Source organism: Ascaphus truei, unplaced genomic scaffold (genome assembly GCF_040206685.1).
Source record: "Ascaphus truei isolate aAscTru1 unplaced genomic scaffold, aAscTru1.hap1 HAP1_SCAFFOLD_1051, whole genome shotgun sequence".
NCBI lineage: Eukaryota > Metazoa > Chordata > Amphibia > Anura > Ascaphidae > Ascaphus > Ascaphus truei.
The window spans coordinates 82,213-110,025 of record NW_027453916.1 but is presented as its reverse complement, the minus strand read 5'-3'; the positions used below and the strand labels follow the sequence as shown (position 1 = coordinate 110,025).

General features: G+C 44.9%; 1 protein-coding gene across 2 annotated transcripts; it reads left to right on the top strand.

The window, feature by feature from the left end:
- On the top strand, positions 1-27,813 carry LOC142475007 (uncharacterized). 2 transcript variants are annotated; one of them, XM_075581102.1, is made up of 3 exons: positions 1-168; positions 23,375-23,564; positions 25,700-27,813. In XM_075581102.1, the coding sequence occupies exons 2-3, from the start codon at positions 23,534-23,536 to the stop codon at positions 27,562-27,564; spliced, it is 1,896 nt and encodes a 631-aa protein (XP_075437217.1). In that variant the 5' UTR covers positions 1-168; positions 23,375-23,533; the 3' UTR covers positions 27,565-27,813. The 2 variants fall into 2 exon arrangements, with proteins under 2 accessions (XP_075437217.1, XP_075437218.1); XM_075581103.1 differs by lacking the exon at positions 1-168 and adding an exon at positions 8,882-10,683.

Here is a 27,813-nt window from a genome sequence, read left to right as displayed (position 1 = left end):
ACACGTGATCCGTTTTGAAGTCTAAAACTACAACTCCCATGATCCCCTTAGTCTGAGCATGCGCAGTAGGACACAGAGCTGTGACCCGGATGTAGTCAGTGTCTCCACTTCCGGGAAAGAGAAGCTGAAGAAATAAAGTGGTGCAGGAAGCACACAGGAGCCTTTTCTGTAAGTAACTTACTTTGTATTCAAAGCATCAGAGCAGGTATATGCAAACACGTGGCGTTTCAGGACAGACACGTCCTCTCCTCAGACCATACACCTTACTGCAATAGTGACACTAACAAGTATATATACCCCTAGGGGTTACACATTCACCTCATACCGATCACCTGTGTTTACAGCCGGGCAGCCACTGCAGCCTCAGTACTTTCTGGTTGAAGTCTGACGTCATCGCAGCATCTTTGACACTGATGACGTCACGTCGCCAAACAACTTGGAAAACCAAAAACAAAATAGAGAGTTACACAGAGACAGCTCAGCACACTTGCTGAACTGTGAGAAGTGACATTGCATAAGTTACACTTAAGTAACAGTAAAATTAAGCAACATGTACGCACTGTATTGGTGCCATAAAGGATATTTAATGACTATACATTAGTCTGAAGAGCTGGGAGCTGCCATGCTGATATTTTCTTTCTTAGATGATATTTCTGCCAAAACGAAGGGGTTAAAGCTGAAAAGGAGCAAGTTAAAAGATGGTTCAATTGTATGAGCTTACAGTCAAAAGCAGCATTATTACACACATTTATCTGGGCATAAGATAACAAGGCAATCTACAAACCATTAGGGATATATAGGATTAAAAGATGTAACTCTTATTATAGATAGCGCAGACACAGACACATAGGCATAGCCTAGATCATAAGTGTTATCTAGTAGCTTATTAATAATAGAGTAGACTTAAGTGGGATAAACAGAATAGTAGAATCCATAGCAGTCGTGGGCCAGAGTGACAGACATTTAAACCTGTGTCTCAGGTATATCCACCCGCATATATCTGGGTTAATAGTAGAGGCTGACCTTACCCCAGGAACCAGTTTAGTTAAAGTCACAATACTTACTTCGACAGGGAGATGCTGCTGTTGCCGGAGAAGCCCCATGTGACAGGACCAGGGCTCGGGAGCGAGCACACGTCAGTGGAACGCATATGAATATAAATATATGTTCCACTGACTGCATTACACAGTGATTTAGTGAACTCTCCAGCCGAATCTTCGCTGATTGATCACAGGAGAACGGATCGATCTGCAGCTTAGTTAATCACTTGTCAGTGTTTGCATTGAAGGGTAATTTTTTTTTTAAAGGCAGCTTGAACTGCTGCTTTAAATCTAACCTAGCGGCGAGAAAACATGAAACATGAAAGTACAAGATTTCCCTGAAAAGGATAAAATCCCCATTTAACCCTTTGGGTGCCCTTTTAATGTAGCTGCTATGTCACCGCGTCTGGCCCCATGATGTAATAGCTACGTCATAGTAATCCTGCTGGGTTTCCTATGGGAGATGACATTCTGTGCTCCTGTGCAGGGCAGGACGGATCTATCACTACGTGGGATAGAAGGGAGGGGGTCTCCCCGTCCGTTCTGTCATCATGAGAGAGCGATCACGTGACCCCTCCATCACTCAAAGGGTTAAAATAACTCTTTGTGTATTGTGAAAGAAATCATGTTCTGTATTTGTCCAGGAACATTTATGTGTTTGACTAATGAGGGCATTATAATTACTTTGTTTTCTATGGAAGTGTTATGTTTTTTTGTTTGCTAAACGGGATTTTTAATTTGACAATTCAATACATTTAACCTATTAAATATGCCATTGTTGTTGGTTCACGTTCTTCCTAGGAGGGACTGCCTTTTTAAATACCATTATCTGCTCACGTGACCGGCCCTGTGCTCAAACTAGAAAATTAATGTCGTCTACGCTTCCGCACGCTTGCGGAAGCGTGCGCGATCCCCTGCTAAAGCCGCTCTCATTGCGGCTGCAGGGGCTCACTGCCGAGCGCGAGTGCGGCTCAGCACGGGTCAGGGCCTAAGTGCTGACCATGCCCGTGGCCTTAGGCTACGGCCCCAGTGGTCACTACTGCACGTGCGTCTGCCTAGCGCAGCGTTTTCCAAATGGGGTTCCGCAGAACCCAGTCCCAGGGGTTTCGCCATGGCTCTCCTCCACCCTCCCTCCCCGCCAACCCCTCCAGCCCGCTCTCCGGTCAGCACTGCAAGATCGCTCTCTAGCAGTGCGGCACTTCCGGTGCCTGCTAGAGCGTGTGCGTGCAGCCCTGACCACCTCATGCTGCCTCCTCCCCCCACTGCTGCTTACACCTCTTGCCCTGCTGCCTCCTCACCCCCCACTGCCACGTCCTCGCCCCCCCACCGCCACCTCCTCGCCCCCCCAACGCCACCTCCTCGCCCCCCCAACGCCACCTCCTCTTGCCCCACTGCCTTCTGTAGTGCCTCCTCCTCTTGCCCCACTGCCTCCTGTCTCGCCGCCTACTCCTCTTGCCACGCTGCCTCCTGCCCCCCCGCCTCTGCCTCCGCCTCCTTCGCTCCCCCCGCCCGCCGCCGTCAACTGCAGGGCAGGATACGAGGTAGGCATATTGGTGGGGGGGGGGGGAGATCCATGGTGGTGATGGTTGGGTGGGGAGATCCATGGTGCGGAGGGTGGGTGGGGAGTGATGGGAGATGCAGGGGGGGTATATGAGGATGATGAGGGGTGCAGGGGAGAAATATGATTATGATGAGGGGTGCTGGGGGAGATATGTATTTTAAAAATGTACTGGGGCAGTGGGGGTCATTTTAAAATGTAATGGGGCAGTGGGGGTCTTTTAAAAATGTATTGGGGCAGTGGGGGTCTTTAAAAAATGTTTTGGGGCGGTGGGGGTCTTTTAAAAATGATCCTGAACCAAAAACATTTTTCGCATGCGGCTTATTTCTTTTTTGTTTTTTTTCATGTGCTACGCTAAAAATATTGAAGGGGTTCCATTCTGTTTTACAAAATATAAAAGGGTTCCACGACTAAATTTAATTGGGAAACACTGGCCTAGTGGCACGTGCACGGGTAAAATCTGCGATCTGTGGTCTATGTGGAGCAATGGGATGTGCGGGGGACGTGGCCATGGCGGGGGGGGGGAGGAGGAGGAGTTTCAAGCCCAAATTGACATTGTTACCTTATTAGACTGTGGCTCAAGGCTTTATACTGTAGAAGTGATAAGTTAATTAAATTCAATGAATACCAGGGCAGAATAGATATTTACACTCTGAAAAAGTGTTACAGGAATGGGGTGAAAAGGAATCCCTCATTCAAACCACATGGGGTTAATGTTATCTCTGTCCAAAGAGACTACTAATGCCATTGTATTCAATCTACACATCCTGGATTAGCTCTATCTCTAAGAAATTTGCTGGTCATTAAGGACACTTTTAAGGACAATCAGAGATGTGCGCATCATTAACACCATTCAGGTGTACACATTTCCTCCCACCTTAAACATAATTTCTTACAGAATAGAAGAATCATAATACTGCTCAATAAATAATGATTCGCTTAGCTGATGTGGTTCTCCAAAGCCGCAGTTTTGATCTCTGGATTCGCAACTACTACAATGTAAATAAACTTGTTTTGATTAACAGCATGATTCACTTCAGCCCTATGTCCAGTCAGAGCATAAACTGCAGACCACATGTCTCCTATAATCAAATCGGAGCCGACAGAGGTAATAATAGATAGCAACGGGTAACTATGATGCTTCAACCAATTGTACCAATCAGAAGTAAGCATTTTCTGGCAGCTATATTAACGAAAAGAGACCGGTGTACATGAGTGTACAAAAGACATTGACCAATCACTGACCTTGCTGATAGTCATGTGGTCAGAGGTAAACAATTGAAGTGTACTACACTACTGCTGTAACCGAGAGTGACGCGCAACTATGACGTGACGTCTCGCGAGACCAATCAGAAGTTAGCATTAATCGGTATCCATGGCAACCATTACACTTAAAAACCCGCCAGAATCACTCTGAAACCGCCCCGTTGAAGCCTATCAGGTGAAACATATGTTTGGTATGTCCAGCGTCACTCCCTGGTGCGCAGGCTAATCGGAGAGGTCGGAAGCGATTTCCTGTCAGAGCGTTTCGGAGCCTTCACCGTGGGAAGCACGACGCTCTGACTTAGATCCTATCTCATAATGTTCTATGTACCTTGCAGTGCTATTCCTACCACTATGGATAATATGAGCCATACGACCTAAACTCCACTCACAGGAGCGTTTGGTCAGTGTATGCTGAGTGGTTCACCATTACAGACCTACAGTCTTAGTAACTTCTGCACCTGTCGGTCTGGTGACATATTGTATGTATATAGGGCTGTAGACTAAATATATAGCTGAGGCAGATCTCAGGTCTATACATTACTACCAGTCCACTCTTCATCAAGTACCCCACATACAAACACTTACACAGGCACACAGGGTCTCTACTCTTACTACAGAGCAAGCACTCTCATATAACATCAAACCCTTCTATAGAAAAGGGTTCCATAGTACATCTAGGATCAGATGTCTGACAACTTAAGGTTACATTGAAATAGCCATTACCAAAGTTAATTCAATAGTATAATTGTGGTACACGACAAGGTTAAATAGCTATTTTCATCTCCAATATTAGCGTCTAGTTCTAGCACACCGACGTCTCCTTTCATTTTTAATGTGTTTTCATTATTTTAGTTCATTGTACACTTCACTACATATATATTTTAACTAATTATATTAATCCGATAGGGGTGTCTCTTCAGTGCGACATAATAGGGAGCTTTCTATACCTCTGTGTACAATATTATTCACTCCCAGTCAGCACCACCCCTGCACTAGCTATTGTAGTGAAGTTCTCCGTTACAACAGGATTTTACTATACCCTCCTTGGCGTTGTGCGGGGTACACACCTACCCTTCAGGGGGTACCTCTCCCTCTTTGTGTTTAATACATCTTAAAATTCTAACTTAAACACACTCTAAAAGAATATAAATATTGAGTCCTTGAAAAAAAAAATGTTCGGATAAGACCGGCCTGGAGTATTATTCCCCCCGTAGGTTAACTTGAAGTGGCTGTGAGTGATGTGGGTGGAGCTGGGATGAGCTTCACGTGTGCCATGTGAATCCAGGAAGAGACCTCTGCCACTTTAATTGCTGTATGTAAGGGTCTGGGAGTCACGCCGTCCGCGGCGTGCTCCTCACTCACCTGCAGCTCCGACGGGGCCTCCCGCGGCACGCAGGCAGCCTCTCTCCGGATCGCCGATCACAGCTCCACGTGGGCTCGCACGCCAAAACTCCTCTTCTACTCTTGGGACGGCGGCTACGCTCGGTCACGCGCCCGCAAGCACAGCTACACGGAGGCGCGGCCACACGGAGCCGGTTGTTCTCATCACTCTCTGCCTCCCTAGTCCTGTCTTGTCCTGTCTTGTTTTGCAGTCTTCCTCGTGTACCGAACCGGCTTCCGCTACGTCTACCCGCACCTCTGGCATCCCGAACTCGGCATACGGCAACACGACTCTCCGCACCTCTGGCATCCCGATCCTGGCAAACGGTAAACGATTACGTCCTTCTCTCTAACACCGGACTTGGCAAACAGCACCCTCTACCATCCGTACCTCTCCTGCCCCGATCCGGACTCCCAGACCACTCTACTCTCAAGACGTGCCCTCGTGGCTGTGGGTGGCGTTATATCCTATCCCACCTCAGCACCGCGTACCCGTCTCGTTTGTGGTGAGCACGCCCTGACATTATGCTCAGCCCTACAAACATGGACCCCGCTGAGGTGGAGCGCACTTTAAATGCCCATACAAATCTCTTCACCAGGCTAGAGACTTATCTGGAACAAACTGATAGGCGAATGGATACGTTACAGCAAAGCCTTCATTCCCTTAATGTTCAAGTCCGAGCTCTCAGTCGGCAACCTTCACCCGTGGCTTCCACAGCTTCCGCAACCGCCTTTCCAGCACCTCCGTTTGCTTTGGAACCTCGTATTCCGGCTCCCAAACACTATGCCGGGGATCCCCAAGGATGTAGGGGCTTCCTTAACCAATGCCTCATCCAATTTCGACTCTCGCCCTCTCGTTTTGTCTCTTCTGTCTCCAGGGTCGGCAATATCGTGGCTCTTCTCATCGACGAGGCGCTGGCATGGGCTTCTCCCATCTGGGAACAACAAGGTCCTCTCACACAGGACATCGATCTCTTCGTCGAGGAGTTCCGAAGAGTCTTCGACACCCCTGCACGGCAATTAACGGCAGCATCTTCACTTCATCACATAACCCAGGGAGATCGACCCGTCGCCCGGTATGCTGTGGAGTTCCGCACACTTGCTGCTGAGACGGGATGGAATAATGAAGCACTATCTTCAGCGTTTTGGCAAGGTCTGTCTGAATCCCTAAAGGATGAGCTCGCAGCGCGGGAACGTCCCACTGACCTAGAGGATTTGATCAGTCTGTGTGTTCGAGTGGACCAGCATCTACAGGAGCGGAGAAATGAACGTTCTCGTTACCGTCAACGGGTTTCAAGGCATCTTGCTCCATCGTTCATGGCTCCTACACCCCCTTCCGGGGACATCCCGGAACCAATGCAGTTGGGAGGTAACAAGCTGTCTGCTGCTGAAAAACAACGTCGGCGCAATGCCGGTTTCTGCATGTACTGTGGCAATTCCGGTCACATATTACCCCAGTGTCCTCACAAGCCGGGAAACGCCAACTCCCAATGAAATCCCGGAGAGTTTCGTTGGGAATACTTACACTTTCTCCCATCATCAAAGACGTACTTCCTACCAGGATAATGTTGCCTATAACACTGTCTGGAGAGGGGTTTCACACTCAAGCACGGGCGTTCATTGATTCCGGTTCCGCAGGCAATTTCATCGATGAGACTTTTGCTAGACGGAACAATATTCCATTTATCAATAAGAAGACGCCAGTAGGTCTGGAGGCCATTGATGGTCGACCTCTACAGCTGGCATTCATCACGCTACAGACGATGCCTCTCCTACTACAGTTCATCGACATTCATACGGAGATCATTACCCTCGATGTTATCAACACTCCCTCTGTTGAGCTGATTTTGGGTCTTCCTTGGCTTCAACTCCATAATCCTCGCATCGACTGGACGGATCGGGAACCTATCCAGTGGAGTGCTCCTTGTGCCAAGACATGTACCAGGATTTTCCAGAAGATTGGTGGGTTGACTACCCTGCCAGAGAAGGTCGACTCCCTACCTTCTGTGTACTGGGAATTCCGTGATGTGTTCGACAAAGCACGTTCCGAGGTTCTACCTCCGCACCGTTCTTTCGACTGTCCTATTGACCTACTACCCGGGGCACCTCTTCTCAGAGGACGATCCTATCCTCTCTCTCTCCCAGAGACTAAAGCCATGAACACTTACATTGCAGAGAATTTAGAGAGGGGTTTCATCCGAATGTCTTCCTCTCCAGTCAGAGCAGGCTTCTTTTTTGTCAAAAAGGACGGTTCTCTTCGTCCATGCATAGACTACCGGGGTTTGAATAACATCACACGCAAGAACCGCTACCCACTGCCCTTGATACCGGAACTCTTCGACCGTCTCCAGGGAGCAACTATCTTTTCTAAATTGGATTTAAGAGGTGCCTACAATTTAGTAAGGATACGTGAGGGGGACGAATGGAAGACTGCTTTTAACACCCATGACGGCCACTACGAATACCTGGTCATGCCGTTCGGTCTGTGCAACGCACCAGCAGTTTTCCAGGATTTCATTAATGAGATTTTTCGGGACATTCTTAACACATTTCTTATCGTCTACCTAGATGACATCCTAATCTTTTCTAAATCCCCTCAAGAACACATCAAACACGTTCAACAAGTGCTGTTACGCCTCCGGGAGAACCATCTCTTTGCAAAATTGGAAAAATGTCAGTTCCATATCAAGTCGGTGGCTTTTTTGGGATACGTTATCTCTGACTCCGGATTCAATATGGATACAGAGAAACTTAAGGCTATTTTGGACTGGCCCCGTCCGACCACTCTCAAAGCCGTGCAACGCTTTCTAGGTTTTGCAAACTATTATCGACACTTCATTCGCTATTTTTCTTCTACGGTATCTCCCATAACTGCTCTCACGAAGAAGGGTGCAGATCCTTCATCATGGTCTGAGACCGCCATACGGGCATTTAATCTTCTGAAAAAGGCTTTTGTGTCTGCCCCTATCCTCACCCACCCAGATCCTAAACTTCCATTTACCTTGAAGGTAGATGCCTCAGACATCGGGGTTGGGGCTGTCTTATCCCAAAGGACCTCTCCCTTAGCCAGACTACACCCATGTGCCTTCTTCTCAAAGAAATTTTCGTCCGCAGAACGGAATTACGATGTCGGGAACCGGGAGTTTTTGGCGATCAAGTTGGCATTAGAAGAGTGGAGACACTTCTTAGAGGGTACGGAGACACCTATAACCATACTCACAGACCATAAGAACCTTCTCTACTTAGATGGGGCACGTCTCGACAAGCCCGCTGGGCACTATTTTTTTCACGATTCAATTTTCTTATCTCCTTTATTCCTGGCTCCAAAAATCTAAAGGCGGAAGCTCTGTCTCGACAGTTCCTGGCAGAGGACAAGTCTGAAGAACAGCTAGAGACGATTATTCCCTCTAGATATATTCTGTCCGCCAACTCCTTTGATATTTTGGACAAGATTCGATCCGAACAATCACAAGCTCCGAGGGGGCTCAAGGTTCCGGAGGGAAGACTCTACACGGCACCCCAACACCGCAAAAGGGTTCTCGAGTGGTGTCATTCCTCTAAATCAGCAGGACATCCAGGGATACGGAAAACCAACAACCTTGTTCAACGTACCTTCTGGTGGCCAGAGAGGGCTAAGGATGTGGAGGAGTTTGTTAAAGCGTGTGGCACGTGCGCTCGCAACAAAGTACCCCGGGTCAGACCAGCAGGCCTTCTTCCCTTACCCATTCCAGACCGTCCCTGGAACCATATTTCTATGGACTTCATTGTAGAGCTCCCAGACTTCAAAGGAAAGAATACGATTCTTGTGGTAATTGATCGTTTTTCCAAACAGACTCACCTTGTCCCCTTGAGGGGTCTTCCAAATTCCTCCAGGCTTGCGGATGTTTTCATCCAGGAGATTTTTCGTCTTCACGGAGTGCCTTTAACCATCGTCTCTGATCGTGGGTCCCAATTTGTGTCAAGATTTTGGCGAGCTTTTTCCCGAAAATTGGGTATTTCACTTCAATTCTCCTCGGGATACCACCCACAGACCAATGGCAGACGGAGAGGGCCAACCAAAACCTGTAACAATACCTTCGGTGTTTCATAACCGATACACAGGATGATTGGGTGGATCTGCTTCCTTGGGCTGAGTTTGCTCTTAACTCCCTTCGCAATGACACCACTCAAGAATCTCCCTTCTTCATAAATTGTGGCTTTCATCCTTCCCGTCTACCCTTCTCTCCTCTATCCTCTGGAGTACCAGCGGTTGACAAGCGCATCTCCCGGCTGAAAGACTTATGGACGAGGATTCAGGAGAACTTAAAGGTGGCTACAGGGAGACAGAAACTCCAGGCAGACCGCCTTCGACGCCCGGTCCCGGAATTCGTCCCAGGAGACAGGGTTTGGCTTTCTTCCAGGAATATCCGACTAAAGGTTCCTACCATGAAGCTAGCACCTAAGTTCCTCAGTCCCTTTCCTGTGTTCAGGAGGATTAATCCTGTGGCTTATCGCCTACGCCTTCCACCCTCGATGAAGATTCCTTCAGTCTTTCATGTATCGTTGCTTAAACCAGCATTCCAGAGTCCTCGCTTTTCTAAGACCACGTCTCCCCCACTTCCTCTTCTGATCCAAGGTCAACAGGAGTACGAGGTTCACTCTATCCTGGATTCTAGTATTTCCAGAGGAGGAGTACAATACCTGGTCCACTGGAGGGGGTTTGGACCAGAGGAACGTTCCTGGATTCCCCACCGGGATCTCCACGCGCCTCGACTCGTTCAGGCTTTCCATCGTAAGAATCCCTCCAAGCCATGTCATGGACGCCCGGAGGTCGCCCAAGAAGGGGGGGTACTGTAAAAGTCTGGGAGTCACGCCGTCCTCGGCGTGCTCCTCACTCACCTGCAGCTCCGACGGGGCCTCCCGCAGCACGCAGGCAGCCTCTCTCCAGAACGCCGATCACAGCTCCACGTGGGCGCGCGCACGCCAAAACTCCTCTTCTACTCTTGGGACGGCGGCTACGCTCGGTCACGCGCCCGCAAGCACAGCTACACAAAGGCGCGGCCACACGGAGCCGCACCAACCCCTTAAAGGCACAGCACCTCAAACCATTGCTGCAAGCAAATGCAGTCTGACTACTGGGCTTTATGGCTCCCCTGGGACTCATGCTGGACCTATCCCTGCCGTAGCCTGGCCCTTCCACACACCCCCACCTTGCTGCGCTGCAATTGGACCCTCTCTCCTATATATACCTTACAGTGTCACTGACTCGTTGGCTGAGCATAGAACCAGTTGTTCTCATCACTCTCTGCCTCCCTAGTCCTGTCTTGTCCTGTCTTGTTTTGCAGTCTTCCTCGTGTACCGAACCGGCTTCCGCTACGTCTACCCGCACGTCTGGCATGCCGAACTCGGCATACGGCAACACGACTCTCCGCACCTCTGGCATCCCGATCCTGGCAAACGGTAAACGATTACGTCCTTCTCTCTAACCCTGGACTTGACAAACAGCACCCTCTACCATCCGTACCTCTCCTGCCCCGATCCGGACTCCCAGACCACTCTACTCTCAAGACGTGCCCTCGTGGCTGTGGGTGGCGTTATATCCTATTCCACCTCAGCACCGCGGTCCCGTCTCGTTTGTGGTGAGCACGCCCTGACATTGTAATGGTGGTGAGTAGTACTTTAAATGGGCCTTATCATCTGGGATGAAGAACATTCTTGCATAGGAAATGCTTAATTCGAGTAGGTGCACTTTCAACTTTGACCTGTGCCTAGAGAGACTCAAAAATATATTAGTTGCATACAATACAGTACTTACTAATTGTTTTACTAAGCAGTCAATGTGGACTTGACTCTGCTACAATCTAAATTCCTAAGACTTGGTGCCCCAGCTACTGCCAAACCAATTCATTCCATAGTTAACTCTATTCTGTCTGCAGGCCATATCCCTAAGACCTGCAAAACTGCCAGAATTGTCCCAATCTTGAAAAGTGAGGACAAAAAACACTGTAATAAATTAGCAACTAGGATATTGGTTGCTTGGTCTGCAGCAGAATTAGAATTATATATATATTACACAGTGATTTTGACAATAACTACTGCTTATAATAAAAAGGACACAGTTGGAAAGAAAATGGTTAAAAGATATAAAATACATCACATATTCAGTTAATAGACAAATGATTTTATATATGCCTCCACAGTAATTTCTCAAATGGAATAATATAGTCTCTTTATAAAGTGCCGAGCACACTGCTTGCGTTCTGCCTTTAAAAGACACTCAACATTTTTCATTTGAATAAAAATGATTTCGGAGCTTGTTCATCTGGGCATACCGCCAGCCTGGGTGTTGCGCCAAATGACCTCGAACAGATAAGAACGTTTTTTTCCATAAACTACATAATAATTACTGGATTGCAACACTAGCTCGAAGCCAAAATGCAGCTTCCTCTACAGCCCTAAAAATTACATTTTTATTGCATCCCAAAAATAAAAACAACGGGACATTTGTACCAATAGGTCAGATAATTTATAAACACAAAATAAATTCCAACAAGAGCATGCTACGTTCCTAAACACTTTCCTCTGAACGCCTTCTGAAAGAAATCTCATACTCTCGCAAACTTCCTTCACTACAAATTTATGCTATCCTGTTTCAACTTTGCCGTCTCTCAAGCTAAACCAACCTAGTTTTCTTCATTACTCAACACGCACAAGTCTAACCCACGCCAATTCTTCCTTCATCTCACCTCAGGATTTTGCTGACTATTTTAAGGAAAAGGTGGAATCCATACATCAGAACACCCACTCTGCATCCAAAGCCCTCTCCCGCTTTAAACCTTTCTCACTGACTGCCCCACTCCTCGGGAATGCCCTTTCTCTCAATACCTGACTTGCACCCTCTCTATCCACCTTAAGACACACTTGCTTAAAGAAGCATATGAATAGTACTGTGAATAATACTGGACACATGATACATAACAGCTTGGACCCCTGCAGGCGCACTTCCCAGAATTCCCTCCTTTTTCTTTTTCTAAATATTCCCAAACCTATCCTAATCCTATAGAAATAAACTTGAAATGTGTTTTTACTGGTTACACACAAACAGAAAACACACACTTGGTCTCTTAAGTTACAGAGCTAGTTAACTTTTCATGTCTGGATTGCAAATGCTGCGCATTATTTAAACTGGAGGGGAGGGGCTGTTTCTCTCCTATCTTTGAGATAGAAATCCAGCAAACGGAAAAGAATGTGTCTGGTTTAAAAACCTGATTCGTCTGTCCAGAACGAATAAACCTTTTAAATTATCACCAGTGACAGGGCTGAATATCATATGCCCATTCTTTTTTTTTTCCGCTCTCCACTCCTTCACACTGGGAATAATTCAGGACAAATTCATCAGAGATACAAACAAACTTTTTACATGAGATAGCATTTTTTTTTTTAGCTGGGACTTGCACCCTGAGCCTTCCCGGGCGAACCAGCAGTTCCCTGATTTTCACTCTGATAGGGGCACTTTCTCTGCCAATGGCCAAAATTACCACAGTAAAAACAGGCACTATTATTCTGAGCTCTTCTTCCTGGCTGATTTCTGAGTCCAGCAAAAGATCTCTGTCTATTATGTCTTCTGCCTTGTCTCCTATCATGGTGTCGTCCATTATTAAAATACATTGCCTTATTCCCTTGCCGAGAAAGGGGCACAAAGCAACCTGCCGCATAATCTACAAACGGGTCACAATAATTATCACCAGCCGGAGCAACAAGTTCTTTAGGAGTCTGACCAGGTTTACGCTTGCAAAGGACAACATGTTTAGTATTATTCTTAATAACCTCTGGCTTCCAGAGTCCATTAGTAGCTAATAGAAAAATAGCGAAATTATAACAAATATTAGATATGTAATTAGCATTCTTATACGTTACACAATGTACAAAAGTCGTGCATCTAGATCAGAGATGACAGCGCAGTCTGGTTTTTAGGATTTCAACCTATACTTCCTGACACACACACACTCAGAGTCTGGAATACCTGTTAAACACTTGGGGATCTTTAAACATGTGGAGCAACCTTGGGGCTAAATATTTTACATATTTCTTGTAATAGAGCCCTGAGAAACCATCTGGGCCAGGTGCCTTTGATGGTTTAAGTTCTTTAATAGCCTGGGATACCTCTTCCAATGTGAAGTCAGCGCCCAGGGCCTGTCGGTCACACTCTGTCAATCTTCCCAGGTTCGAGTTAGCTAATAAATCTCTTAAGGCTGTGCTCATTTTTTGATTATGTGCCACTTTTTTCCCATCATATAGGGAACTATAGAATTCTCCAAATTCTTCTATTTTCTGTGGATTGGCCGTACAAACATCAGATTTTAAGCGTATAGCTTGGATGTTAAACTTAGATTGCCTGTCTTTCAGTGCTCGGGCTAGCATCGTATCCGGTCGATTGGCCTTCTCATAAAACTTCCTCTTAGACCAACTCAGTGAATTATCGGCCTTGGAGGTTAGCAACATATTCAATTCTATCTTGGTGTCTTTGATTGCCTGTAGTAATTGTATATCGGGGGTAGTTTTTTTGTTGTTGTAGTTTTTACATGTTTAATGCAATCTTAGCAGGAGCTCCCATCCTCGGGGACATGCTGCGAGCGTCCATATCACTAATACACAAACCTGGCAAAGACCCGCTGGACTGCAAAAGTTACAGGCCGATCTCCCTAATTAACACAGATATCAAGTTATATGCTAAATTACTGGCCAATAGATTATGTCTTATCCTACCCAGACTTATACACCCAGATCAGGTCGGGTTTATCACAGGGAGACAAGCAGCGGACAACACCCGACGAATTATTGATCTGGTAGAATTGGCTAATAAAAATAACACCCAAAGCATGCTGTTAAGTCTGGACGCTGAAAAAGCATTTGATAGGATAGACTGGCCATACTTACAAGAAACTCTCGCAGCATTTGGCTTCGGGGATCAGATGAGTAGGGCGATCATGTCGTTATACTCAAACCCTACAGCTAGGGTTATACATCAGGGCTTCTCCTCACCTTCATTCCAAATCAAAAGTGGCACTCAACAAGCATGCCCGCTATCTCCCCTCTTATTCACCCTATGTATCTAACCACTAGCTGCTAGAATACGAGCTAACCCAGATATCGCAGGGTTAAACGCTTACTCTCAATCGCACAAAGCGGCCCTGTATGCAGACGATATCCTCTAATCATAACAAAATCCCTCACCACTTTGCCCAACCTATTCGACCTCCTGAGCAGATTTTTAAAGATATCTGGATTCAAAATTAACCAATCCAAATCGGAATCACTCAACATTAACCTCCCCAGTCACACGGAAAAGCTGTTGAAGTTGAATTTTCAGTTCAATTGGCAACAGAAACACAAAGTACTTAGGAATCCACATCACCAGAGAGGCCAACTTCGTCTATAGTGCAAATTATCCCAACTTAATTCGGACTCTTAAAAAAGACCTACGTAGATGGTCCTCCAAGAGGATATCCTGGATCGGTAGGATACATAGTGTCAAGATGAACCTACAACCGCGTATCCTATACCTCTTCCAGACACTCCCTGTGCCAGTTAAAACAACAGATATACTCTCGCTCCAAACAGAAATCTATAAATTTATCTGGGGTAGGAAAAAATCGAGAGTCAATCGCTCCAATATGAAAAGACCTGTTGCTGCTGGTGGTTTGGCGGTACCCTGTCTATTAACATACTATAAAGCGGCCCAATTAAGCCAAATTGTTCAATGGCACTCCAACCCCCAATTGAAAAGGTGGGTAGAACTGGAAAATGCCGCATGCTCCCCAAAGGAACTCAGCGGCCTGATTTGGTTACCAAAAACAGCGTTTAACCGCAGAGAGATACCGCTCACCTCAATGACCAACTCTCTATCGATCTGGGAGGCGACCAAATTTAAGAATGCCCTGACATCAAAGCACTCGCTTATGTCCCCCATTTGGAATAACCCAGTGTTCGCAACCGGCATGACTGGGACCAGTATCCCGATGTGGAAACAAAAAGGCTATACACGAATGAAAGACCTGGAGGGAGACGACCAGAAAATCAAGACCTTTGATCACCTAAGATTAGAAAAAAAATACCTCACTCTGAATTCTTTAAATACCTCCAGGTCAGAGCATTTTATAATAAATTTGCCCATACCCCCCCCCCCTGACAAAATTCAAAAAGCTCTGTCGGGCTAACGCCGACACAAGGGGACTTATATCAACAATATACGGGGAGGTAGTCGGTTCTGCTGACATAGAACAACAGATCCCCTCATACAGGACCAAGTGGGAAACAGACCTAGGGGAAACCCTGGAAGACGAGGAATGGAGCACCATCTACTTGGCCTCCGCAAAAAGCTCCATATGTACCACACTTAAGGAGAACGCATATAAGGTCCTCATGAGGTGGTACCTCACCCCACTAAAATTATCTAAATACATGCCGGGATCCTCCTCACTGTGCCCCAAACAGTGTGGCGGATCAGCAGATTTGTTACACATGCTGTGGTCTTGCCCAAAAATATCCCCTATATGGGAAGAAATCAGACATTGGATCCAGAGGGTTTTTGACCTCCCTATTCCCCCTGACCCGTGGCTGTTCCTACTAAACAGACCGATGCCGGGCTTATCAAAAGCAAGTTCCAAGTTAATAGCACATTTTGCACTCGCGACGAGATGTGAGATCGCAGCACTGTGGAAATGCCCCGATATGCCAAACATCCCAAAAATTCGAAATCGCATTTGGTTCATCTGCCAGATGGAAAAGTTAACGAGTTTAGTTAACGACACTGGCGACAATTTTTTAAAAGTCTGGACGCCATGGCTGGCACAGACCGATATCCCGGGGATCGAGTGTACCACAATTTGGCATTAATATCAACAGATGCATTCTCTTTTGGGGGGGACAGTGTAGGCAACCATACACTTAACAGCCGGACAGGGACTATAATTCCTAATACCCTCAAGATCGGCCCGAGGCTCGGATCTCCTTTCTTTCCCCCTCCCCAGCTCTCTTCCCCCCCTTACCCTCCCTCCCCCCCTTCCCTCCCTCCGAGGTTTTTTTTTTATGATTTGACCCCGGTTATTACATTTATTACTTTTATTACTATATGATTTACTTATACGCCGTAAGGCCGATTAGGGTTCGAAAAGCCGTATGATTCCACCACCTTCACCCCTGTGTACAGATGATTTATAATGGTATATGTATATCTTATGTACACAAGACGCCATTCCAAACTCATCTATTGTATTGTATATTATGTATGCTTTTCCAATAAAATACAAGTTATTAAAAAAAAAACACTTGGGGATCTTAACCCTTAATTTCACAGTCACAATTTAACCAAGAGTGGGGGGTGAGATAGAAAAGACCCAGTGGGGGGTGAGATAGAAAACATCAAATATACTCACTACCCTGTGGGAATGTTGCTTCTGACACAATTGTTAGGTTCGTAAACTTAAAATACACCGGGGACCACCTCGGACAGCTAGCTGTGACTGGAAGCAGTGTTGCTTGATCCGGGGAGACTTAACCACGCCCATTGCTGTTGCACCTCAATCTGGTGACGTATGAGCGCTCGAGAAATGAAGAAAGAAACAGAGTGATTCTGATTCTTCATCTCAACTTTATTGCGGAAAAGCAATGCTATTTATACAGAAAAATAAAGTGTTAATTATAGGCGTAACAATATTAGCATATTACAAAATAACAAAAACAAAGAAAGGGATAGTGAGTGATCAACTAGGGACCATACTAATTTAATGGAAATTCGATAATTATCACGTGGGTGCAAACCTGTGAACTGAAGTGAATCAGGAAGGTGGCGAGCACACAAGGCAGTGCACTCAGAGTAGAATTCACTTAGATGCACACCACATACATTTAAAATATAACCTTTATTGACATTACATAAAACATATATTACCGATAATGTAGGTGTAACCAAGATTAAAAATAGATTAAATTAAATTTGACGACTGTCTTCCATCTAATCTAGATATTAAGCCACTGAATAGCAAATAAAGCTAATAATCTAGGAGATACAAGGCAGATACAGCCGTGGTATAGGTAGACCACCTAGGACCAAAACTTAGTTGCACCTATAAATCCCATATATTGATAGTACCAGATAGGTGCATGAAGTTACAATCATAGGTGGGGAGCTCACTAGATAGAAAGTAAGGTATGAAAAAGTCCTAATACCAGACTACTGCTCCTAATAAGGTGGTAGTACTAGGTCAAATACACATAGTGATTGTCATAGATATAGTGTGATCCAGACAGAGACTAGAGGTGTATGCAGCAGAAAAGGTGGAACTCCCTAAGCGAGCAGGTTCAAATGTGGCAAAGCCTAATATCCTGACCCAACACTGCACCAGAGTCACACAGATATCACAGCAGATGTTATGAGCCTTAGGCACCGCACATATATACACAGGCACAGCAAATAAGTGCCAGTTTGTGAAACCCACACTCAAACTATGAGAGTGTAACTATTGGTCAGCTGTAGATTCGTCACTTTTAGAATAAAAAGACTTCCAAGTAGGAGTCTTACAACATCACTACGTGCCCTACGCACGTTTCCCTCCAGCTATAGAGCTTCCTCAGGGACATTTTTGCAAACGAAGAAAGGCAAAGCTATTTATAGGGGCTGATTGCAGTGACACACCAATCGCAGCTCCGCGCATGCGCAGATCAATGGTTAAAGAGTTGTAAAAAAGTTTACCCTGCGCATGCGCATATGTCGCTATATTACGGTGGAAAATCTAACTTTTAAATGGATCAATGCATGCATCCCAGGAGTTGAAAGGCACTGGCAAATAATATCCAATCGCATAGCTCATACAGACTCACCTACTCCGCAATGTTGGTCAACTGCAGACATCGCTATTACAACCAGTGCGCATGCGTGATAACTCAGTCACTGCTGCTCTTGCCTGAGACGTAGTGCGCATGCGTCGCCTGATGGAATAGAAATTGATGCCGAGTGGAGAATAACTCTCCTCCATATACCAAGCATTGCTGAGTTGCCTCTAAAGGTCTTTACGCATGCGTGCCGACATAGTGGTACTTCAGAACAATTGGTCACAGCACGCATGCGTGTGCTGATAGCTGAAAATGCAGTTTGGCTGTGTAGTGGAGGGGAGTGTGGGGGTGGAAATATAATATACCATGATGGTACAGTACTTAGGAACATACGTAGCTCCTCCATACCTCCATTGTTTACCCCTACTCTAGGCCAAAAATAATGCACAATAAATAATCAGCTAACAGTATGCTATAGAGGCTGGGTTGCCTGCTCCCTCTTCTTATTTGCAAAAACGTAATGATGTCAATACAGAGTGCATGTGTAACAGTCAAATGATGCGTGTATAAAATATATCCAATAGACATCTACATAGCAATATAGCACGCATCATATGGTTACATTGGAACAGAATCTTAACATAGGCATTACCTAATGGCAATATAGTCACTGATATAGGAATAATATGCATAAATATAGTTGCAACGTTGTTAATAAATACCAAGTGCGGGGACAGAGCTTAAAAAGAGAACAACATCCAAAAGGGGGGATACATAAAGATATTAAACTATATATCACAGATATAACAGCAAGAACAGGAGTTGAAGAGACTCAAGCCACACAATAATGTTAGATTGATTCAAATAAAAGGAGTAAAGGTGAAACCTTCATTAAGCCCATTCGGGCTACGTCTTTTAAGTTTGTAAATCCATTCCGCCTCTATGCGTAGCAGCATCTGATCAATGTTGCCACCTCGAGCAGGGCATCTAAGATGGTATATGCCCATAAACGTAAGGCACTTCACATCACCACTGTGAAACTGAGTAACGTGCCTGGCAACTGGAGTGTCATTAGCATGTTTGATGGAGTTAACGTGTTCTAATATTCTTCTGCGTAGTTGCCTAGTGGTCTTTCCCACGTACCTCTTCCCACAGATGCAGGTGAAGAGATAGATAACATCTGTGGTTCTACAGTTGATAAAAGAAACCACTTTAAAGTTATAGGTGTTATCGTAATTTGCAAACGTTTTAGCAATAATAACGTGTTTGCAGGCCTTACATCCCTGGCAGCGAAACATACCGTTCACGGGACTCAACCAGTTTTCTACCCTTGGTCGTTGATAGTGACTATGAACTAAAATGTCACGTAGATTTTTGGAACGTCTACTAGTGATTGTAGGTCTCAGTCCTAGGACCTTAGCCAAATCCTCATCAGTCAAAAGGAGATGCCAGTGGCGGGCAAATATCTTTTTAATTGCCCACCATCTCTTATTATAGGTACCGATGCAGCGTATAGTCGAGTCCTGCACTTTAGTTGAGTTAGAAATAAGCAGAGATTCTCTATTACTGTGCAAGGCCCTATGATACGCACGGTTAAGCGTTTTGATATTATATCCGCGACTTAAGAACCGATCTCGTAACTCTTTGGATTGACAGATGAACTCTTGTGTGGTGAAACAGTTCCTCCTTAACCGGAGATATTGCCCTGTTGGTATTCCAGCAATAAGACTAGGTGGATGTTGACTCTGTGCAAGTAGTAGGCTATTAGTAGCGGTACTTTTCCTGAATACCTTAGTTTGGATATTAAAGTCAGAGTCGACATAGATGTTTAAATCCAAAAAGGTGATAGATTCAGAACTTAGCACAGTCGTTAGTCTTAAGTTGAGGTTGTTGACATTAAGGCATTTGACAAATTCCTGAAGGAGTAATTGAGGACCCTCCCACAACAATAGAATATCACCTATGTATCTGATCCATAGAGTAATATGGTCAGTATACGTAGATAATTCATACGAGAATACGTAAATACGTTCCCACCAGCCCAGGTACAGATTCGCATATGTTGGTGCACATGCAGTGCCCATAGCTGTACCCTGGGTCTGGTGGTAGTATTTCCCGTCAAATACGAAATAGTTGTGTGTTAGTATGTAGCGCAATAAGTCCAGGAAAAACTTATTATGTTTGTCAAATCTAGGGCCTCTAGAAGACAGGAAATACTCAACAGCAGCTATACCATTCTCATGGATAATGGAAGTATATAACGATTCTACGTCTAAACCAACAAAAGTTGTATTGGGGGTGATATTGATACCATTAAGTCTGTTCAGAGTATCTTTAGTGTCTTGCACATATGATGGCAGACTAGTTACAAAACACCGAAGGACCTTATCAATATACACACTACTTCCCTCTGTCAAGCAGTTGTTACCTGAGACAATAGGGCGACCAGGTGGGTATCGCTGTTTTTTATGTACTTTAGGCAATGTATAGAATGCCGCCACAGTTGGTGATTTAGAGTACATAAAATCATATTCCTGTCTGCTGATCAGATCCATATCAAGGCCTTTTTGTAATATCGCGAGTAAGTCTTTTTTGTATTGTGATGTTGGACTGCTCGCCAGGACTTCATAACACTCCTATCGCTCAAAAGTCTCAGATTTTCTTTTACGTAAGCATCGGTATCTTGAATAACGATGTTACCACCTTTGTCAGATGGTTTAATTGTATACATAGTGTTTGACAAAAGTTCCTTTAGGCCACTTCTCTCTTTGGCTGTCAGGTTATTTGCTGTTTTACATTGTGTAGGCTCAGCTTCAAGATCCCTGGTTACACACGAGACAAACAGATCCACAGCAGGACAAATACTTAATGAAGGTGTAAAATTACTTTTCTTTTTGAGGTTCGTAAACGGGCCAATGATGTCACTATCAGTAGATGTACTTTGTTCGAGCAGCATAATTAAATCATCCAAATTTTGCCTATCTTGTAAGCTCAAGATAGCGACTTCATCACTAGACCGTTTAGAATGAAATTTGTGTAGTAATAGTCTCCTCCCAAAAAGATTTAGATCCTTCACCCACTCGAACAAATTAAAGTCGGACGTGGGTGAAAAGGATAGACCCTTCTTAAGTAAACTGAGTTGCTCGGGACTGAAAATATGTTTAGACAGATTGAAAATCTGTAGTGAGTCGGTGACAGTATCAGTTGGTGTTACTGGCTGGGAACTAATGGTATTTTCCTTTCTCTTAGGGTTCTTTTTTCCCCTACAGACTCTGCGTTTAGTTGTACCTGGGCTAAAAACCCCACCTTATTTGCCTTAGTGGCCTTTCTACCCCGTCCTCTCCCAGATCCACGCAAGTTGGAAGTGGATTGTTCCCCATCTGATACATCAGTCTCAGAGGTGGAATACTCAGAAAAATTTGGCAGTCTCCTGGATCTAACTGGATATTTATACACAGTATTTGTTTCATAGTCTTCACTATCACGCAGGAATTTTCTATGTTTTCGCTCCTTTAACTCCTTTTTAAATTTAACCATGTTCAATTCTAGTTGACGCTCGTGCTCCTCAAATTCCTGCAATTTGTTATATTTGCTAATATCTTTTAAACTAATGTCCAGATCTTTATTAGTAGTCTCTAACGTGTATTTTCATATTCAATTAGTAAAGACATTAGTTCTTTAGAGCAATTAGATAATGTATCTTCCCATTTTTTAATGAAGTCAGTTGAAGTAATATGATATGCAGGGCTCAGCTTCAATCTGAGTCCACGAGGGATCATATTATGTTGTATGTAATTCTGCAGGCTGGTGATCTCCCACCAGACTCGTGTCTTGGTTCTCAAAAGCTTTGTAACATTTCTAAAATAGTTGACAATATCAGGTTCACCCTCTGGGGCTGCTAATGGTTCTTTGGTGAAAACACTTTTAGCTTCTTCATGCCAACTAGAGGTGTCCATACTACTAGTTAGAAACCCCGCCATGGTATGTATGGAGCTAGGATCAACCGCCAAGAAGGGGCTAAAAGAAGAAACCCCAGTAATAACGACTACAAAAACAAAGAAAGGGATAGGGAGTGATCAACTAGGGACCATACTAATTTAATGGAAATTCGATAATTATCATGTGGGTGCAAACCTGTGAACTGAAGTGAATCAGGAAGGTGGCGAGCACACAAGGCAGTGCACTCAGAGTAGAATTCACTTTGATGCACACCACATACATTTAAAATATAACCTTTATTGACATTACATAAAACATATTACCGATAATGTAGGTGTAACCAAGATTAAAAATAGATTAAATTAAATTTGACGACTGTCTTCCATCTAATCTAGATATTAAGCCACTGAGTAACAAATAAAGCTAATAATCTAGGAGATACAAGGCAGATACAGCCGTGGTATAGGTAGACCACCTAGGACCAAAACTTAGTTGCACCTATAAATCCCATATATTGATAGTACCAGATAGGTGCATGAAGTTACAATCATAGGTGGGGACTCACTAGATAGAAAGTAAGGTACGATATGAAAAAGTATCTGCCTTGTATCTCCTAGATTATTAGCTTTATTTGCTATTCAGTGGCTTAATATCTAGATTAGATGGAAGACAGTCGTCAAATTTAATTTAATCTATTTTTAATCTTGGTTACACCTACATTATCGGTAATATATGTTTTATGTAATGTCAATAAAGGTTATATTTTAAATGTATGTGGTGTGCATCTAAGTGAATTCTACTCTGAGTGCACTGCCTTGTGTGTTCGCCACCTCCCTATTACAAAATAACAACTTAGCTGGGAAATTTCCACTCGTACACATTATCTATAGCAGTGATTCTCAACCAGGGCTCCGCGGAACCCTTGGGCTCTGTGGAGCAGTCCCAGGGGTTCTGCCTGGCCGCCCTCACTCACTCCAGCCCCTGGCTCTCCCCACCCCCCACTCTCCACTCTCCTCCCACCCTCCTCTCTCTTAGGAGCGCGCATGCAGTCCTCGCCTCAAGCATCCTGCTTGATGATCCATGGTGTCGGAGGAGAGGCTGCTGCTGCTTCTTCTGTAAAACTCTGCATGTGAGCTACGGGAGGACTGGGTGGGGGAAGGAGATGCTGCTTCTGTAAAACTCTTGGCTATGTTCTACTATAACTGAAAACAATTCGCAGAAGCTGGAAAATACTGCCTACATATGTGAAGGTCGCTTTTCTGCTTACATATACCATGTAACGTAGGGAAAAGTTCAAGCAGACAAAATGGAGGTCCTGGCTTTTATTTTAACCCTTTCAGTCCCTTTCACTTTGAGACCTCACTAACTGTTCCAATTTTAGGTTTGTAAATTGTGCGAGAAACGAGAAAGAACAGAACCTTGTGGCGTTGCAGTACCACAGGAAAGTCTACTACAGAACCTGCACAGACCTCCCCCCACACACAGATCTCCTGGTCTGGTATGGAGATGAATATGGAAAGAGCTTGGTATCAAGTGGGGTATGCTGTGCAAAAGTAACGCGCCAGCACAAGGTAATCAGGAATATGTGTTACGTTGTTTTTACATCTCTATTGTCTTATTACTGATGTTAAATTGCAAATAGTAATAGATCTGCATACACCATTACTGGTCAACTAGAACTTAATATAACTAAACCTGACTTGAGTCAAAGGGCCAGATGCGTCAAACTGCGGTATCCAATAATGCCATATTACCGGCCTTAAAAATGTGCCTTAATAGCGTGCGATTAATCAGCGTTGTAGCGCCAAAAATAAAGCACTTTTTTTCGGACCTGTTAAAAGCATCATATCTGATACAAAACAGGCATAGAACCACATTTTCAAGTGAAAACTGCCATACATCAAGTATGACTCCCCTATGGGATAATCCTTTATTTGCTCCGGGACTGATCAGTACCAACTTCGCAATCTGGAAAGCTAACCACCTCAATAGATTAACAGATCTGGAGGGTAGAAGAGGCATACAAACATTCGATATTCTGAAAGCTAATAAAAGTATCCCAAATGCTGAATTCTTTAGATACCTCCAGATCAGAGCATTTTACCAGGCTCATCAACCGATAAATCAATGAACAAACTTCGAAAAGCTCTGTCGTTCAGGGACAACCACTAAGGGACTCATATCGCAGTTGTACAAGGAAGTAACGGGTTTGGGCGCAGTAGTGACGGAAAAACTAGGTTACATGACCAGATGGGAGTCAGACTTGGGGGAGGTGTTGGAGCTAGAGGAGTGGACGAAAATCACAGCGGCAGTCTCCAAGAGCTCCATGTGCACGACCCTACGGGAGAACGCATATAAAGTTATGATGAGATGGTACTACACTCCCACAAAATTAGTTAAATTTCTGCCTAGTTACTTCCCATTGTGTCCTAGACAATGTGAACAGCAAGCAGACTTGTTGCACATGCTGTGGTCCTGCCCCAAAATAGTCGGGGTCTGGGAACACATCAAAGATTGGCTGAACAGAATCCTAGACGTAAAGGTCTCGTTGGACCCGTGGCTGTTCCTTCTGAACAGACCGTTAAAAGGCCTACCCAAACACGCTCATAAACTGATAACTCACTTCGCAACGGCAATGCGGGGGGAGATCACAGCACGTTGGAAACAAAATGCGATTCCATTGATAGCGGCAATTCGGAACAGAATCTGGAAGGTATGTCAGATGGAGAAGCTGACCAGTCTAGCAAATGACACAGGCGAAAACTATCTAAAAGTCTGGATGCTGTGGCTGGCCCAGTTAGATATACCGGGGGTAGAAAGGTCCGCAATTTGGCAATGATAGAGAGAAATGCGTTCTCCCTTGGGGCGGCAGCACAGAAAAAAAAAAAAATAGACAGACGGGATAACTCAGAAATACTAGGAGTCGCGCGGGAAGGGCACGGACGAGGCCGGGGAGACCCCAGCCCCCCCCCCTGTAAGAGATGGGCCGGAGGTAATAAGGCTCACAGCGGAACCACAGTGGAAGATACCCCCCCAGCCCACCCTATTTTCTTTACTTTTAGACTAGAGGTGTCTGTCTGTCTGTCTCCCCAGTCTGTCTTCCCAGTCTGTCTTGTGAATAGTTAGACTACATGGACGCTGGACTCTGTTCTGATATTGATGTGGATAAAAATGTTTGCAATGTCTGATGTACATGTGACCCTTCAATAAAATTTAAGTTGAAAAAAAATACAATAATTGTGCATTTGGTTCCTGATTTAACAATGCAGATTTAGCAGAAAGTTGGGTCATCCTATAACTATTAGAGACCTGGTACATGGTGCGGTAACGGGAACACCCGGTGACTGATATGTGAGCTTCTAATGAGACACGTATTCTATTCATTGTACAAATATTTTTGAATTATACCTTCAAAACTGAAACTATCGACTTACTATCTATCAAATTATTTCTGCCACTTTAATTGGTGTTTTTCAGCTAGTGAGATTTCCTTTTAAATCGTTAAATATTATGATCCAATTTAAATGTATAATCCACTACATCTACTCTCCCGGCCCTAATGCTGCACATGTTGTGCTAAACCCTTCATTTTTACAATGTACATCTACAGTTTACTTCCTGAACTTTTGGGATATGCCAACTTACCTCTCCTACATGACCTTTTGTAAGACAGTTTGTGTAACAGTGACTTTTTTGTCTCGTCTAGTACAAAGCCAAGCACCAATAATCCAATGCCAACACTGCAAGGTTGCTTTTAGCAGTCCGGATTACCTCCTCAAACATCTGAAGTTCAAACACCCAAATGAGTATATGGAAAAGATGAGGACAGAACAATCTTGCAACATTCCAATAAATATGACAGAAAATGCATCTTTCAACCAGTCAAGGCAATTAATAAACAATGTAACTGCTTCTCATTCCAAAAGATATATATTAGCAGCTGCCACAGGAAAGGATCTTGGAGAAAGTGAGAAGAGTCTGACTTGGTTATTAGACCAGAATGCACAGAAGAGAACACAGACCGGGGAGAGACCGCATGTATGTGGGGAATGTGGGAAGGGATTTAGTGTGTCATCCAGCCTGGACACACACAAGAGGACACACACAAGGGAGAGACCGCATGTATGTGGGGAATGTGGGAAGGCATTTAGTGCGTCATCCAACCTGAACACGCACAAGAGGACACACACAGGGGAGAGACCGCATGTATGTGGGGAATGTGGGAAAGGATTTAGTAACTTATCCAAGCTGAACACACACAAGAGGACACACACAGGGGAGAGACCGCATGTATGTGGGGAATGTGGGAAGGGATTTAGTGACTTATCCAGCCTGAACACACACAAGAGGACACACACAGGGGAGAGACCGCATGTATGTGGGGAATGTGGGAAGGGATTTAGTCAGGCATCCAGCCTGAACACACACCAGAGGACACACACAGGGGAGAGACCTCATGTATGTGGGGAATGTGGGAAGGGATTTAGTGACTTATCCAGCCTGAGGACACACAAGAGGACACACACAGGGGAGAGACCGCATGTATGTGGGGAATGTGGGAAGGGATTTAGTGTGTCATCCAGCCTGGACACACACAAGAGGACACACACAGGGGAGAGACCGCATGTATGTTGGGAATGTGGGAAGGGATTTAGTGCGTCATCCAGCCTGAACACGCACAAGAGGACACACACAGGGGAGAGACCGCATGTATGTGGGGAATGTGGGAAGAGATTTAGTGCCTTATCCCACCTGTACACACACAAGAGGACACACACAGGGGAGAGACCGCATGTATGTGGGGAATGTGGGAAGGATTTTAGTCAGTTATCCAGCCTGAACACACACCAGAGGACACACACAGGGGAGAGACCACATGTATGTGGGGAATGTGGGAAGGGATTTAGTGACTTGTCCAAGCTGAACATACACCAGAGGACACACACAGGGGAGAGACCGCATGTATGTGGGGAATGTGGGAAGGGATTTAGTGACTTATCCAGCCTGTACACACACAAGAGGACACACACAGGGGAGAGACCGCATGTATGTGGGGAATGTGGGAAGGGATTTAGTCAGTTATCCAGCCTGAACACACACCAGAGGACACACACAGGGGAGAGACCGCATGTATGTGGGGAATGTGGGAAGGGATTTAGTGACTTGTCCAAGCTGAACATACACCAGAGGACACACACAGGGGAGAGACCGCATGTATGTGGGGAATGTGGGAAGGGATTTAGTGTGTCATCCAGCCTCGACACACACAAGAGGACACACACACGGGAGAGACCGCATGTATGTGGGGAATGTGGGAAGGGATTTAGTGCGTCATCCAACCTGAACACGCACAAGAGGACACACACAGGGGAGAGACCGCATGTATGTGGGGAATGTGGGAAGGGATTTAGTGACTTATCCTGCCTGAACACGCACAAGAGGACACACACAGGGGAGAGACCGCATGCATGTGGGGAATGTGGGAAGGGATTTAGTCAGTCATCCATCCTGAGGAGACACAAGAGGACACACACAGGGGAGGGACCTATCTCTAAAGCCAGGCATGTTTAGGGATAACCAGCGACTTAGACGCTCACATATAAGTGCACACGTGTATCTGTGTTACGCTAAATCACAATGAAAAGTGACTTTAGTTTATGGTGCATAAATGAGCATTTTAAAAGGATAAAAAGTTATAACGTTTTAAATGCAAGTTATTTGTATAATTTTTATTGTAGTTTTTTTTAAAGAAACATTGTCCTCTTAATGTTTTATATTTCCATGCTGATGGGTCTAATAAAATGTGCGTTCCCCATTATA

Bases quoted from the DNA above. Each gene is read 5' to 3' on its own strand.
- LOC142475007 (XM_075581102.1), top strand. From the start codon at position 23,534: ATGCTGTGCAAAAGTAACGCGCCAGCACAAG. The intron at 23,565-25,699 runs GTAATCAGGAAT...TGTCTCGTCTAG, and splicing joins AAGTAACGCGCCAGCACAAG to TACAAAGCCAAGCACCAATA.